Source organism: Pelmatolapia mariae, linkage group LG17 (genome assembly GCF_036321145.2).
Source record: "Pelmatolapia mariae isolate MD_Pm_ZW linkage group LG17, Pm_UMD_F_2, whole genome shotgun sequence".
In the NCBI taxonomy this organism is placed as follows: Eukaryota; Metazoa; Chordata; class Actinopteri; order Cichliformes; family Cichlidae; genus Pelmatolapia; species Pelmatolapia mariae.
In genome coordinates, this window is record NC_086242.1 from 11,711,090 (window position 1) to 11,728,453 (window position 17,364).

Consider the following 17,364-nt stretch of genomic DNA (forward strand, 5'->3'; position numbering starts at 1 on the left):
TTTTCTCCCTCTTTGCATCTTTCTCATTACAACATAAAGCCTCTTAAAAATGGCATAGGGAATCAAAGATCTGAGGAAGGAGTAAGCATTTTATATAGCCCTAGCCTCACCCTGCATCCTGTTAATGTGCCTTTGCACATTATTCACACTTAATATGTTGCTACAAAACAATGAAGAAAATATAGAAATCTCATTTCTGCATTGCTGAATAAAATGTAAACTAAAAACTGCAACATCCATAATAGGAAAAATAAGTTTTGCTATTAATTTAATAGCAAAACTTAAGTAAAATATCTTTAAGTAACATCAAAGTGGTTGATCAAATTTCTATTGTTTTTATAGATTCCAAATGACTATGCTTAAAAGGAAAATGTACGTAATCGAAACTTATTTAACATTTGTGATTACAATGTGATGCTACTATATGATTAGTGCCACTAGTATCGAGTGGGCATTGTGGCTATGCCTGTGATGCATCTTTTCTGGCATAGAGAGTGGTTAGGTTTATCCACATTGGCTGAGAGCGCGTTTCATCCATATCAAAAGTGTGTGTGCGTGCGCGCCAATGTGTTCACATTGGTCCATACAGCCAGACTACTCTAATGAGCCTTGGGGCTGCTCATCCTCTCCCTAATTGGAGGAAAAACATATCATGTTGGAAATACGACAGCGTTTGAAAGGGAAAAAAGTATACGAAAAAGCAAGAAGCAGGGAACATAATGTGTGAGAAAGAGGAAAATAGTGAATGATGAAGAGGGCAAGATAAAGGGGTATCCACAAGGCTCCTTGTCATCTAAGTTCCCTCTAACAGTAATGACCAACATTGTGACATGCAGGCCACCACAGGGAAAAAAAATGACTAGAATTGAAGGAAGAAGTGAAATTTTTGCTCCCATTGGCTTGATTGAAATGATCTGCTGTTTTAAAGGACCAGAATTATTCTGGGGGGGGGTTTCTCCCCCTCAAAAGCTGCTGCTTTTTTCTGTTGCAAGAGGACACTGATCAGGGCAAATTATACTAAACAATATCCCCATGTAAAAAGCCAAAAGCTCGGAAAATATTTCTAACAACGAAATAGTGGAAATGACTTCCTGTGGGTCAATGAACACTCCAAGATGCAAAGACACTTTTACATGATGTGACCCCTGAATGTTTTAAAAAATCATTCATAGAACCCTTTAAAAGGGTTTTATGAATGAGCAGTATCTACAAAGACACCTGGACAACCGTCCACGTAAAACTCGCCAATTATTTCATTAGTTACACCTTGCAAGTACCAGATGGCCTTCAGAACTGCCTTAATTCTTTATGAAATAGATTCAACAAGATGCTGGAAACCTTCCTTGGGGATTTTGGTCATCACATGTAAACATCGCGCAGTTGTTCCCCATTTGTCAGGTGCACGTCTCTAATCTCTAATCCGAATCTCTTATTCTGCAACAGCTCAGAGGTGGTCTACTTGATTGAGATCTGGTGATTGTGAAGGCAATTTGAGTACAGTAAAATAACCAAACCAGTTTGAGATGATTTGATGTGGTGTTGTGATGTGGCATGTTATCCTGATGGAAGCAGAAGATGGCTACACTAGAGTCGTAAAGGTCAGCACGAAAAATGTTTTCCACAAATTGAACCAAACCTATTCTTTCATGTTTATCATGGCAAATTTTGGCCCTGCTATTCAAATGTTGTAGCAGAACTCAAGACTCATAAGACCAGGCAATGGTTTCCAGCTGACAGAACTTATCTGATATGCTGCAACAGTTAACACGTTGTGCAATCAGAGATGTTCTTCTGCATACCGTGGTTGTATTTCAGTTACTGTTGCTTTCCTGAGGGCTCAAAACAGTCAGCCATTCTCATCTGACCTCTGACATCAACAAGGCATATTTTTTTAAACACAGAGAAGTGTCACTCACTGGATATTTTCCCTTTTCCACAGTAAAAGTCAAGCAAATCATTTTTCTTCCCCGTTCTGAAGCTCAATTTGAACTTCTATAAGCCATCCCGACCATGCCTACATGTGATGAGATGCTGCCATGTGATTGGCTCATAAGATATTTGTATTCACAGTCAGTTGACTGGGTGTACTTAAAGTGGATGGTCACAATCTGAATTCTATAGTTGGTCCAAAAATGATTAGTAATTTATCTATTAGATCAATAAAATTTTATCCAGGAGAAAAAAAAAGAAAAAGTGTGAAATTATCCAAGCCAAGTAAACCAAAAAGATTACATAAATATTTGTGTGTGCAGTATACTATGAGCCTGAGTCACTATTGTACACCCAAGGACTGCACCAATAGATATGAACAAAAAATTTCAACTATGTATCTGAAGATATCCGATTTCCCTCGCTGTCATGCATCATTTAACACAGAAAGGACCTAATCTGGAATTAATAAGCAAAAATTCATGAAAATGAGCCCCAGGATATTACAAAGAATATCATCAATCACAGGCACAGGTGAAAGTCAAGTTTGTTTACAAGTCTTTAGTTTTAGATTTTAACACATAATCTTTATAAGTCTGTGACTCATTTGCATATTGTGTGTATACACATTTTAGTAGGATTATTTAAGTCTTTCGCTTCAGCTCTAGTCCAGCTCATTTAGATTTTTCTAAATCTATCAGCAAGCATATCACATAAGAATGTAAGCATTGCCATTACTTTATTAGAAAATCTTTCTGCCGTTAAAAGCCTCCATTTCCATCTCTCCAGTAGCCGTACTCACAAGTGTGGCTGCACATGTGTGTGTATGTGTGTGTGTGTCACAGCTCATCTATCTCCTGCAGAGTCCACCGTCACTTGTTCAGCAGGGTCTAATTTATGCGCTGGCGGTGGCGCATGCTGAAATGGCATCATTTCTCAGCGCTAACCCCTGTGTGCTCCCTCACACTTCCTTTCCCTGCTGACAGCTCCACCCTAGGCATGATTTATCAGGCCCTCAAGCAGCAGACAAAGGTGCCCTGGCACGTGTGCTGTGCCACAGAGGGATTAATAGATAAACACTGTGATTCCAGAGCCAAACACAAGAGAGGGTCAACTTCATAATGTCTCGATGCAGTGCCCAACTGAGGTCAGAACTATATGTTGTGGACAGCAAGAGGAAGTTTATGTTCCTTAGATGAAATCGAGTTGAATTTGTTAAGAAATAGTTATGTAAAAAACATAAAACATTATTACTTTTATTATTAATTTCATTTTTGGTAAAATATTACCTATATTTTGAGTTTTCGTCAGTACTCTTAATACACATTTATAGTACATGCTTCTTTGGTGCAACCATCAACAATAAACCTTTGATTTAGACACTAAAAAAGAGAAATCTTTAGTTTGGTTTTGTCTTCACCCATTGTTTATGACCTGTTAAAAAGAAAATTTGGCAAGTGAGCACATGTTTTATTTAGCAATGCTTGCCATGTAGCAAAAGATTACAGAATCACTCTTGTGAAGGTAATTTTCTGTTTCTTCAGGTTCGCAGCTGTTATTAACAGAGCAATATGAGATCAAGAAAAACACATGAAACAGCGTTGGCTGCTTGTGAAGGTGGTCTAAACATGTAACAGCCAATTTAACCTTGTTTTTTATGTGCACAAAGTGAGAAATCAAATGAACTGAATCACTGAATTTGTAATGCTGTTATGGAGAATGGAATTATGGTAATTTGGCTGAGCATTCAGCTGCATTGTTTAAAGGGCGAGCGGATTAAAAGAGGCAGTGGATGGTTAACATCTCATCGTAATGGGATGGAGCGTGAACCCACCCAAGAACACAGTTTTTGTGAAGCCCTCCCACAGTGCACCCAATCTCATTATACTAACACATGATAAAACCTTCAAAATTCACTTTCCTTAAAGGTAGTCACCTGTAAGGCTCTTCAACAGGAAAGTAATGAAAACGAGAAATGATCAGTGGTTTGCTTTACTTCAAACACTTTTATGTCCTTTTACTAAGACTGAAATGTGTGAAAGCTAATGTCCTGGACTGGGTTATAGCACCGGATGCCATAGAACAAAATGCAGCATATAAAGTAGTTTGTACTTGTGTGGGTACAGTATGTGTGGAATAATTAGAATCTACTGTTACAGCCTTGTTTTCTCTATCAGCATCTCACTGCCCTTGTACTGTCATTAAATTGGTGCACCGACAAAAGTCAGTGTGTGCTAAAGTGATGCCTACCGCACTGCTGCAGGGAATATCTTTGACTTTCAGCCAAGCCAGGTCCAGGGTGCCCTCTCCCTTGTAGCAGGACTGTAGCCTTTCCTTGATTTTCTCATTGATCTTGCGCAGAGAGAAAACACATAATGCAGAATCCTGGGAGGCCTGGCGTGGACGTCTCTTCTGACCCTTTGAGAATATGGCGAACAAGACATCGTCATCTGGTGCCACATCTAGCGAGCGTGCCAGGATAGCACCAGCTTTTGACAGGTAGGCTGCCTCAAGTAATCGGTACTCCACGTTGTCGCTAATGCATCCAATAGGCACCTCCACATAGGAGTTGAATGCAGTGTCTGCCTTGCAGAGGCGGACTATCTTAGAAGTGTAGACCTGTTCTCGGCCAGCAGAGGACGATCCAGTGGTCGGCCCACCTCCCATTTCAGGCTGCAGTGTCAGAAAGTAAACAAAGTTCCCACTGGCAAAGCCATAAATATAGTATATGTCAAAGTCTGGAATGACAGTGAAGGTATCTGAAGGGATTTTAATCATAGAGGCCACAAACTCATCGTGGAAGACATATGCAAACATGCCGTCCTCCTCTGAGTTTCTGGCCAACTTACGGCTAGAGATGGTAGGGAAGTATTCTGGCTTGCCATCCACTGCTGTGGCTACAAACAGCATGTCTGGAGAGGCGTTGCCATAAGAAACAATGACACCAAACACAGAACCACTCTCATTAACACCAGAGAGGTAGTGTTCCTTCTTGTGGAAGGGCTCTCCTAGTTTAAATAGGTCATCCAGACGAAGGATTTTACAAATGCCCTGGTAGAGACTGCCACAAGCCAGCAGCCGGTTCTCCCGATAGTCCATCAAAAGCATCTTGTTGACATTGTTAGTGAGTGTCAGTGGCTCACTGCAGGGTTGGACAATTCGTGGTGGATAGCACTTGCGATTGTCTTCATCTGGGCCAGTCTCATGGGATTTTTGGACCTCTAAGTTTGGGGACAGTTTGTATATGCGATTGACGGCTCCCAAATAAACATTGCCATTACGATAGTCCACAGCCAGGTGATTAAATGTCCACTCAGGATTCTCTGCATGAAATGATGCATACTCCTCCTCCTGAAGTAATGCTGTGATCACTTGGGAGCCAGCAGTATGAGTCTGTGGAGCTTGCACCACTGTTTGTGATGTCACAGGAAGCACCAGACTAGATAGGAAGCAGCATAGTAAGAAATAGGTCCGTATCCTACTGAAGGACGTCATGGCTGCACTGAGGGTGGGACTGGTGAGGTGAGGGACAGAGGCACAATCCAGTACTGTTGGCCTATCAGGATGAAGCCTCTCTTCAGATGGGAGACATCTTGTACCTAAAGAGAAAAGAGACAAAAACCTAATGAAACACGGCAACATGAACATGGAAGAGGCTGTATTCAAGGCAACTGTCACATTGTGTTGATAGTTATTATGTTCTAATTTTATCTGGCACAGATAGGCCAGAACATCTTAATGAGTAAAACAGGTGAAGAGGCCATACATCTGAGACTCCAGAGCAATTTATAAGAAATGGGCTAAACAGAAAAAAAAGAAATGAGGCTGAGGTACTGCACCATTCTAAAAAGCTGGCATGTAGACACCGCTCGAGCGAATAGGATCATTTTGGGGGGGGGGGGGGGGGGGGGGGGTGCAGAGAAGAGAAGTAAAGCATCGTCTCAGAGGAGGTGATCACGATGGCTCTGCACCATCTCTCTGCATGCAACCCTGCCCCTTTCCACCCCTCCTTGCTTTTCTGCTCCACTCGCCATGCACCTAATTGATTCTCCCCTTGGAGTAGCAATTTGCATGCTTTGGCGATTTCTCTCTTTTCTCCCAATAGGGCAGCTCACCTGCTGACACTGCTAGCAGAGAGTAAAGGACCATCTCTCCCTCTTTAAAGCGCCTACATACACACACGTGTTTTCACACACAAAAGGCCGAAAAAGGTACAATTAGGGAAAAAATGCAAGCGGTTGCAGAAATAAGCTTCCCTGTGGTCCTCAGGTCATTTGCACACTCAGCATTGCACATGCAGCCATAACAAACACACACACACTACATGAAATCAAACGACAATGAAACGGACGCACGATGAAGTAGGTAGAGCTTTTATAGCTTTAGTGTCAAAGCACTCAGCACACATTAAGACACACACCTGCACAGATTATCAAAAAGAAAATACAGCACTTCCTGGAAACATGGGGGTCCCCTATGTATGTTCTCTACACCCAATGCCAGTGGTAAGCTGGGTATTATGACTAGTGATAAATACAATAACAACGTCATGTAGCTAAAATTACCACGTATTAAACTCCACAATATTGGCTTCATAGCATAGTGGTTTGATCCCAGGAGGAGACACAAATCCCTCTGGGGTTGTGTCAGTAAAGACATTCAGTGTCAAAATCTGCTAAATAAAACATGCTGAGCTACCTGCTGAGGCAACCCCCTGTGAATAAGGGGACAGCCAAAAGTAGCTTCACTAAACTCCACGTTATTGAATCCAATCTGCCGGGATTGTTTAAAAATATAGGGTTGTATTTTTCTAGCATATACCAGTTTTTTACCAAGAGCACTAAAGAGATGAGTATGATAAAGCAACACCTAAAAAAGCAGCACAAGAAACGTCATCTTCTCTTATCATATTCAATTTATAGCAATCTGTGCGCTGCTGTGTGAGCGTGTCGTGTGAAGACACGAAAAACTCTTGACGTGTCACTCATAGTGAAGTTGAAGTAAAATGCGAGGGCTTGTCTGTCACACTTCATGCACATCTTTTGCCGGAAGAAAGGCAGGTTTGCAGAACAACAGCACAGTTCTGCTCATTGCAAAGTTTTTAAAATAAAGATAAAAGTTTCAATATCATCTACTAACAGCACGTTTTCCACATTGCTATTATAAATTTGCAGACTTTAAAAATCTGAATTTTTTTGGAGGCCTTTTCCTTCAAGATCATTATGGACACTTGAATGCATAAACGATAGTGTTACCCAACATTATCTTGCCATGGATCTTATTTTACGTCCATACTCGAGCAATCATAAGTCACGGCGGTGTAAAATGCAACCTCACTGCAATCTCACCAATCTCCCCTCTATCTCCTGGCAGGCAGAGGGAGAAGAGCAGAACCTCTCAGCTCATGATAAGAGGACCAGAGAGGGTGATGAAAATGATAAAAACTGATATAGAGAGGTGGCATGGCTTCAGATGTGTGTGCAAAGAGCAATCATTACCATAGGTATGACAAAGACATAAGACGGGACAGAGAAATAAGCGGCCAAGACAGGAACATGGATAAAAAGCATGCAGCAGAATCAAATTCAGGGACAAACATAAAAGATGTAGAGTGACCAACACTGCACAAAACAAAACACTATAAACAATGTGATATGTAAAAATTAAATTTAAAAAAAACCACACACATATGGCAGTTTGAACAAAATAAAAAATAATTGGAGAATTTCTTTATTCATTTATATTTTTCTGCAAGACAACTGTGCTAAAAGGTTTCCACTAAAAAGTTCTTCTGACATTTCCAGGTCTTTATAATCTATAATCTATAGTTATATGTTATATACAAATAGACAGAATCGAAGGTGGCAAGTTCCATTTAGAAATAAAGTGAGAGCTTTACAAATAACAAACAAAAAATTTGGGGAAGAAAAAAAAAAAATCTTCATCAGCGGTACCCCGAGATAACAGTGTATACCTCACAAATCTATTGCTGAAATGCAATTATACTCACTGACAGGTGGGGCAACCTTGTTTAGATGCCGTTTGTGAATGCCTGCTGTTGATCAAGCTCCATTAATTAAAGCCTGCTTTAGTTCTGAGTGTGCGCACTCACACACACCATAGTTTATCTTGCTCTAGTTATGTGCCATTATTGTCCGACTTTTCCCTTACTGCCTCTGTATGCATGCTCATTTTAAACCTAGGTACAACAGGTGGTTAAAAGAATGAGAAGTAATTATGCTTTAGAACAAGTCCAAATTTACTCACCAATAACTTCTTCTCAACTGTTATGGTTGCATTCCTAATTCAAATGTATTACATCTACAGATAAGCAAGCAAATAAAGCAGATAGGATGAGAAAAGGTAAAGGAGACTTGAAGTTATGTGACCTAATTGTGTGTCTTACTGCTCTAGGCTATCTGCCATGTAGAATTACACTACAAATATAAGTAAAATAGCACACACACTGTTGCACACAATCATGTGTTCGCAGCTCCGTAGACATCAAAACCTGTTAAAGAATTCATGATCAACACTCTTTCTCCAGAACACACTTCCAGTATCGCTGAAGCTGTGGGCAAAAAACAACACTGCATGTGTGCGCCTGTGTTTGTGTGCATTATCTCCATCTCTGTAACTCAAAAACAGAGTTTGAGCTCAGCATTTAGAAAAAATAATTGGTATGTTTCCATTGTCTCACTTTGCTTTGCCTTTAAAAGCTGTCAGGAGCCAGCCAGAGAAGAAATCACATGATTACTGTAAAACAACAACGTAAAGGGAAGACATACTGAAACTGTCATTTACATTACATTCATGCATCTTCACAACCTAATTGTGGTATCTTGTTTTCAGGGAAACTGTTGAATGAGAAGAAGAGATGAAAGAGGATTGAGAAATCAGAGAAGCAGTGAGGAGATATGTGTGCATCCTTGTCATGGCTACACATCACAAATATGCAGGCAAACAAAAAAGAAAAAACTCATTTGGTTGAGAAGAGTTTTACCTGCCTTTCAAGCACACAGTCTGGCAGTCTGAAATTTTTCTCAAACCTCAAACAACCCACAGACAGGAAGTAGCAACGCACCAATGTTTCGACCAAGCATCAGCATCTGCCCTACACATCTGCCCTGCTGGTATGAAATTTTGTTTCGCGTCAACTTGCAAAACCCAAATGTTCCAAGATAGTATGATAAGTAAGAAGTAGTATGATAACTTAACATACTATCTTTGAACATCTGGGTTTTGCAAGTTGACGTAAAACAAAATCTACCCACCTTTTTTCCACTTATGCCCTTCAGGCCAACTTTGACACCTATAACTAGTTTAGAACCACCAGCTACCTCTCGACATACTTTTGGACTAAAGGAGGAAGCTGGAGCACTGAGAGAGAACCTATGCAAGAGCGGGGAGGCAAGCTCCATGCAGAAAGGCCCCAGCTTGGATCAGAAACCTGGACCTTTCTGCTGTGAGGAAACAGTGACCACTACACCATCGTGCTGCCCAATTAGTTAACATATAAGTAAAAATGTCATTTTTACTCATGAAATAGATAACAAAAAAACCCAAAACAAAATAAAAGTAACAAAAATACATCTTATCATTTGATGATGTAAAGCAAATTTCAGGGACAACAATGTTAAGCGAAACCATCACGGATATGACAGGAGCCACTTTGCTTTGCCGACGACTGTGTAACGGAGATGCCTGGCTAGAGATGACAATTTAAGGAGACAACAAAAAGCAAGCCTCAACAGAATAATCTTCTACTATTTATAGCATGACAGGGGGCATTTATGTTGAAGAAATGACTTGGAAATGAAGAAACTGTCAAAGCCTTTGGTAAACAGCTTAACTTCTCAAAGAGTAAAAATGCTCAAAAAAATAACTGACAGAAAAACACTAAATCAAATGGGATTATGAGATTATGAGTGAGTAACATGGGGAGTAATTATAGATAATTCATTATATTCTAGAGAAAACGATGTTTGCAGATTGTTCGGGTAATTTTTCACAGGACCAAGGGGGGAGGGGGATGGATGAATGACAATACATACATTTATCAAAGGAACGGGCAGTGATAACAATGATTAAAGACAAGAAAGTAGTTTGTTCACTTGCCTAAAATGTAGAGATGATGGGATGATTTCAGAATGGACAGATGATTTTAAGTCACTATTGCTAAAAATGGAAATAATCATCATCCTTTTGTGGCTTTGGCTTAAGTGGTAGCGGTGTTAGCCATTGCTCAGTCCACTTGTGTCCCCTTTTTTCATGTAATATTGGTGTATATTGTTCTGATTTATATCAGCTGGCAAGGCTGGGTACAGCAAGGATGGTGTTACAGACTAAGGCCCCTATAAGCACAGCATCAGGCTATACATCCACTCTTGCCTGTCCACTCAATCTGACTGCACAGATATATGGGAGGCTGTTAGTGCTAATGGTCAAGAAGGTTTGGATTGGGTGTGAGATGTGATGTACTGTACTGTAGTAGCGGAGTGAAAAAGGGCACTAGCAGAAGTAGTGGTTGCGCATAGCTGCGCTTGTCGCATTGTTAATAGCAAAGTGTATGCATTTGTGTATGTATGAGAACCAGTGTGGGACTGGAACTCTGAGAGCGCACAGATGAGAAAGACAGGAAGAACAGAAAGAGACAGTGACACAGAGGCAGATGAAGAAAGAAAACTAGCAGACAGAGATGTGTGTCCCAGATCAGTGGATGTACTGACTGGAGTGGAACTCTCCCCATATTAAACATTGCCCCCCCCCCCCCCCCCCCCCCCCGAAAACTCAACCCACCCCTCTCCCATGCTGAGCCCTTGTACTGATCAGAGGAATGAGCGTCACTCTGCATTGCAGCCACACACTGGGACTGGAAGAAAACATAGTGTTGATGCACTCACCCAGCAGAACCCACAAACGCACAAACACACACTCGCGCACACCCCCACTCCAATCAACACACACAAACCTCCGGACCACAACACAGCATGACATATGCTCTGACTTTACACTTCTGCATAAAAAAAATCATACCAACACTGCAAACGGAGAGTAGAAATGCTGGCAAATACCCAGCTACACACGTTCAAACTGAAAAACAACTGTGTGCAAGGTCTGTTGATATGTTGATGTATATGCATGCTTTTGCACTTCACATTTTCATCTCTACGATGTTAGAAATAGTATTAAGAAAATGAGCTTACAGCTTGACCATCTTATCACACAGTTAATAACCCTTACTCTTCATTGCCAGTTCTGACAATTCCTCAATTTGATTAAAGAGTTTAAGGTATGACAGTCTGAATTTGTGTTTTGAAACTGTTATAACTTCATTTTCTTTGGAGATTTTCATTTTTTGAAGAATTGTATACACATATGACCACATAAAGTCTCCATTGTCTCCATCTTAAACCTAAAATATCAAGTGAGCCACAGCTCATTTATTTATATTTTGCCTAAAAGGAGCCAGATTTTCCTGTTATTTTTAAGGTGGTCTTGAGCAATAGTTCTCCAGCAATATAGCCTCAAAATTGCATCAAAATATTTCAAGGGGATTTTTGATAATGATATTTCTCATTCACTGCAATCACTGATAAAAAAAAAATAAAAAAATACTTTCATCAGTGATTGCAGCTCGCAGGCAGCAGCCTTTATTAGCGCAAATAAGGTGTGAATCTATTGCCACAAGGTGCCAGGAGGAGCAGCAGCATTATAGTGCAGTTGTAGTGACACAGCAGTATATACAGTAACACATTATAACATAAATGAAAGCACAAAGGCAGCCTAGGTAGTGTTTTCAATGGAAATTAAAGGTACAACTTAGCAATGTGTGTAACTAGTTGAGTAGACATTTTAAAAATGCTGCCCCTGCTAGAAGGTGCCAGAAATAGTAGTCCGTTAAAGGTGTTATTCCTATTTTATTAATGTACATCGACAACTACCAGTTTAACAATGTTACGATGCCACCTCTTGCTCTCTCAGTGAATGAAGGTTGTAAATGAGGAGAGGGGAAAGTAAACAGATAGCAGTCATGCTAACCAACGCTCTTCTGCAGTAATTTCATGTAAAAAAAAAAAAAAATTTAAATGACGGCTGCATGTAAATTTTGTCAGAATAAATTGCACTGCATTATAACGAAGCAAACAAGACAACACGTAACCATGTTCTACAGAGGAATGTGAATGCTAGCAAGGGAGAAAACAAGGCTAGTGCTGCTAAGGTTAGCAAAACTTTGGATGTTATTGAAGTAACTCCCTTTTTTCATCGGAGGCTGATGTGCTACTGTTGCTGTCAGATATGCCTGGGCTTATCTTATCGTTGCTGTGTTTGCTAGGAAACATAAAGACATGGCATCTCTATATCATTGATATCATGATATGACATTTGTTGGCACGTTTTAATAAATCCCTACGCCTATTTCTTAGCAAAATGGAAAGGTTCAAGATGTTTGCACTGATGTGTACATGAACACTAATGTGTACAGAACACGGACAGACCCGTATGTATGGCCGTGTCTGCAATGGACTTTAGTTCCCCAGCTACAATTACTTGTTTTAGATCCAGGAGGCAAACCTGCTGCAGCACTTCTGCACTTTAACATATAATAACATGTTGCTTGTAAAAGAAACACAAGCTAACAATTGTTCCAATTCAAAAACAGTAATTAAAAACTATTACTTTGGGAGGCAGTTACAAACCTGTTCAGAGCCATGAACAAATCAGTGTTGCTAAATTTCATTATTATTGTTATTAAGCACAGCAAGAGAAAATTAAGAAGTGCAACAATTATGTAGCTTTCTCACTTACACACCCACACGCACGCACGCACGCGCGCGCACACACACACACACACACACACACACACACAAAAGAACAGACAAAAATGTAAGCAAAGATTAAAGAGTGATCAAGTCCAAGATTTCTATCAAGCTAAGCTAACCCCTGCTGATACAAAAACACCAAAAAAAAAAAAAAAAAACCAGATGGAATACCCATTTCTCTCAAAGTAGCAGTGGAAAGGGGAAAACAAGGAGGACACAGAGGAAAGAAAGAGAAAGCAGGGTGTCCTTGGTGTTTACATCAAGACATGGATTAGCAGCATGGATTACTGTCACCAGATACCCTGTCAAGATCAGGGTTAGGAGGTCTAATCCACCACAGAGCTGTTGATATTACAAAGAAAGCCTTGGGATTGTACTGTCAACTGGGTACATATCACACGAATGGAAGATAACTGACAGAGATTCAGACTTTATAACTACAGATGTAGCAATCAGCAGTGTTTACAAGCATCAAGGCGCTGTAAACAATGCATTATGTTTAATTATTAAAAGCAATAACTGACTTTTTAAAACTGCAGATTTTGGTGGAAATGATTCCACTACTCAGTTTGTTTAAAGTAGATTTATTATTCTCATTTTCAGCTCCATGTTTTAATTCTTGGACTGAGTGATTCAGAGACTTCTTATTGCCTTGATGCATACCCACAGTTAAAAACTTTCACTCACACACCACATAAAACACTCTTTATATACTGCATGTCCTTGTTAACAGGTATACATGTGAGAAATGCACTAAAATATCAAATGTAGAGGAACTTGTGTTACCTGGAAATACCAGCACAGAAAACTTGGCAAGTAATTCTGCTAGCATAATACATTTCAAACTATTTTAACACCTCTAAAAACAGCCTTCAAGAGCTTAGCAACACTGTAAATATGCCCACTCGCTTCACTGAAACTGCAGTCAGAAGCCATTTGGTCCAGTTATCAATACATGGCAAACATTTCTGTGACATAATGTTACCCAGTAGCTTCCGGTTCTCATTCTTAAACACTGCCGTCATGAATGGAACACACTTGTCTTTTGCCATTAGCCTTGCACTGAATCTAGCTTTACAATGGGCTATGTTAGCTAAAGAGTCCTCAGTGAGTTTGCATGAATAAAGAAATGTTTAGGCTTTTGGCTTTTACCAAAGGAAAAAAAAAAAGGTGGTATTGGTGGTGGTGGGGGGATGTCTTTTAAATTCTTCTATAGAACACAACCAACTTACTTTTACTTCACTATTAAATAGGATAGGGGTACCATAATGTGAGCACAGCTCTTCATATGGTCATATAAAGAAACCTCCTCCTTAAAGTGAAGCAGACAGATTATATATTATTAATAGGGAAGACTGGGGGTAACTGTAACATTTTTCCTTTATAACTCAGAGTACTTGAAATACACTAGTCATCTTTTGATGAAAGGAACATATTTATGTGCGAATAGTACAAATAGAAGTAAGTAAAGTAAATAAGGGCAATTATAACACTGAATAAATACATCTTATTAATCCTTTACATCTCAAACAAAAAAAACTGCAAAGTAATCACATTACTGTAGAAGTATCTAATAATGTAACTTAAAAATGTTTAGGCTGTATTCTCTCATTTAGCTGTCGGGTATCGTAGCTCAAATATTTGACGTTAAAATCTAGAGAGAGAATCCTAATGAGCATGTGCAGGGTAAGCATTTTTATTGTAGGTCGTTTCTGCTGCGCTACAGTTGCCCCATTACAACTGTCCCAGCCTCCCCCACTGAAGTAACATGTATGTGTTTTGCTATACTGATCCACTTTAAGTGTGAGGTACTCAAGTTGTGTCACAAACTTTCTGCTTTCTCAGACTGGGTGTCTCTACTTTCTTTTCATGCTCCTAGAGTGAGTAAGAGCATTTCAAAGAAGGGGTCTAGGCAAAGATCCAACTGAAGAACCCCTCTGGATTTTAGAGAAATAGCTGACATCTGCCCATCCCCACTCCTTGCTCAATCTCTTTCATTTTTTGCCACTCGTTCTCTTTTCCTCTTTCACATCTGAGACTTACAAATCCTCCTTAGTGGGATGCCGTTCAATCGTGCTCATTTTTCTAAACACACGCTCTGAGTCGGCCCCTCAAGAATGTTTTCTGTGCAGAAAATAATCTGTGCATTGTGTGTTCAGTTACAATATCATTCATGGCATTAGTATAACACTCAAAACAGTCCTTGGATCCAAAATAAGGTCACTCGGAAAACATACGCACATACACACTGATAAACTCTGCACTCACACACATTCTTGGCTCGGGCTGGGCCATTGTGCAGTGGGTGCTGATGCATGCTGTGATTGGGAGAGTGTGTTATCGGTCCAGATCAAGAGGCTCTAATGTCATTAGGACTGTTGAAGAGCCCACTGGCTTGTCGTCAGCACATTGCTCGTTAGACTGTGTATGACTTCCTGAATAGGAGGGGCTTCTGGGTTTCACATAGAGCAGCGACCACAAAAGGGTGAACTTAATGAATCTCTAATCAATTATAGTCCCCACAATGATTAAGAACCCATTAAGGATTGTAATCAGACGATCCCTGTTAAGAAACCCATGATGAAAGAGCGTCATCGCTATTTGTTAATTAACTGCAAAACACAGAATAACAAAACAGTAGTTGAAATAGATTTAAATGATAAATAAAGGTTGAGTTGAAGATGACTGTGGCAAATTTTCAAAGGGGTAACAATTCAAGTATGATTATGCAAAGAGTAAAACAGGGCTTTAATGTTTCCCTTTAATCTATATTTAAAAGGAAGCACGCATGCAGGAGTTGATGATTTTGCATTAAGATATAGGCATGTTGTGACATATCAACTTACTCGGAATCAAAAGGAGATATTTTGCTGTAATTACAATAAATGCAGCCAGGAATCCTCCTTCTTAAAGGGTGTTGCTAGGCTGCGTGTGACAACCGCTTTCATAGAATAAATTCAAAGGCTCTAGCCTTTTTTTTTTCACCATTTCTCTCTCTTTCCCCCCAATTCCCTTATTCCCTACTCTAACGAGCAGACAGGAATGCAGGGCCGTGTAGACAAATCAGCTCTCACTTCCATCGGCTGCCGAATGGCACCACCTTAAGTCCCAGCACGTCGTCCTCCTCTTTCTCCATCCATCCGTTTTTCCTTACCTGTACCTCTTTCTCCTCCCAGCTCCTCCCTCAGCTCTTCGGTTATTTCATGAGCCAAATTTCTCCCCCCTCCTGCTCTCTTTATCTGTCTTTTGCCTCCCTCACCCTCTCTCTCCAGCTCATCCCTGGTTTCCAGTATCCCTTTCTCCTCTCAACACAGTAATTAATTATGAGTCGTAGTTTGCTCGAAGCTGAAATGACTGTGGATATTTTTGCTGCGGTATGAGAAACACTGAAACAAGACACTTCAATGTAGTGTGCTCTGTGTGTTTTGGTTAAAGCGAGTGAAATGGGTTTGCTGCTACCTTTAAGCCAGGATCTGTGCTGTGCTGCTGCTCATCAGTAATTTTGCAAGTGCTCTATCTCACGCTCTCTCAATTGAAGCTCCTCACCGTCACACCAGCATGACCAAAATTACCGTCCAACCTTAGCTTTTCATAGATAACACATAATGAATATTGATTGCCGAGGAGAAATAATTGCATTTTAGAAATGTCAGAGATGCTTGATGTGATTAAGAAACAGTTTGTTACTTAGTTCAATCAAATAGAAAGCGGGGGCAAGTTATTATAACTGTTTATCTTATGTAATAATGTCAGCCGATGTAATTTTAAGATGTTTGTTGCAAAATATTAATGAAGTTGTCGGCACGGCATTAACAGCTACACGAACACAGGCACCTCTGAGGTTTTAATAATCGCTAATCAAGTCTCACTGAGTTGTGATAAGACTTCACTTCCAACAGGGGTGGCATCCTTAAAGGTCTTTCACATTAGCACCCCTTCTCTTTATCCCACCTCTGTCACTGAGCAATATCCGAGCGTGCCAGTGCCACTTAAGCAGGTAATAAATCAGGAATTATAACACTTCATTTTGCAGATGGCAGACTATAGACCTCCAGTCATTATAAACAGTATACTCTAGCTACAGACGATAATGTTTACAGGAATTTATGAGGTTTATGTAAAAAAAAAAAAAAAAGAAAGAAAGAAAGAAAGAAAGAAAGAAAGAAAAAATGTTCATTTACAGAATGCATATACACAAAACATGCATGTTACATGTAGTAAGCCAAGCACATCAATCTGACACTTTGGTAGTAGTCAAATGCATATGAAAGCAGCACAGCTTCAGTCTGGTTTCAAACACTGTTTCTTTCTGGCAAGATGTTCCAGTAACAAAGACCACAAGAGCCTGAACAGTACCAGGGTCATGAAAATAGGACACGCCAATTAAATAATTAATTATACCTTTACTTTCCTGTTATTACATGCCAAAATGCTTGCTGTGAAAAAGCCTGATCATCCAACATGCAGGCACACTTTGAGTACTCACTCACAATAGATCAGACTTTAAGAAGAGACTGATCTATAGAGAGACTACTGATGCCTTGAGGGGAAAACACATAAATTTTCACTATAATATTTAAATACATTAACAAGGACAGAAATCTAACACTTC

At 39.9% G+C, this 17,364-nt stretch overlaps 1 protein-coding gene across 2 annotated transcripts in view; it reads right to left on the reverse strand.

Annotated features, from left to right (window-relative positions):
- The window catches only part of plxna4 (plexin A4), a 239,693-nt gene that overhangs the window by 209,010 nt on the left and 13,319 nt on the right, over positions 1-17,364 (reverse strand). For both annotated transcript variants that reach the window (XM_063500354.1, XM_063500353.1), the window contains exon 2: positions 4,180-5,528. In XM_063500354.1, the coding sequence (XP_063356424.1) occupies positions 4,180-5,424 (1,245 nt within the window). In that variant the 5' untranslated portion in view covers positions 5,425-5,528. The remainder of the gene's footprint in view (positions 1-4,179; positions 5,529-17,364) is intronic.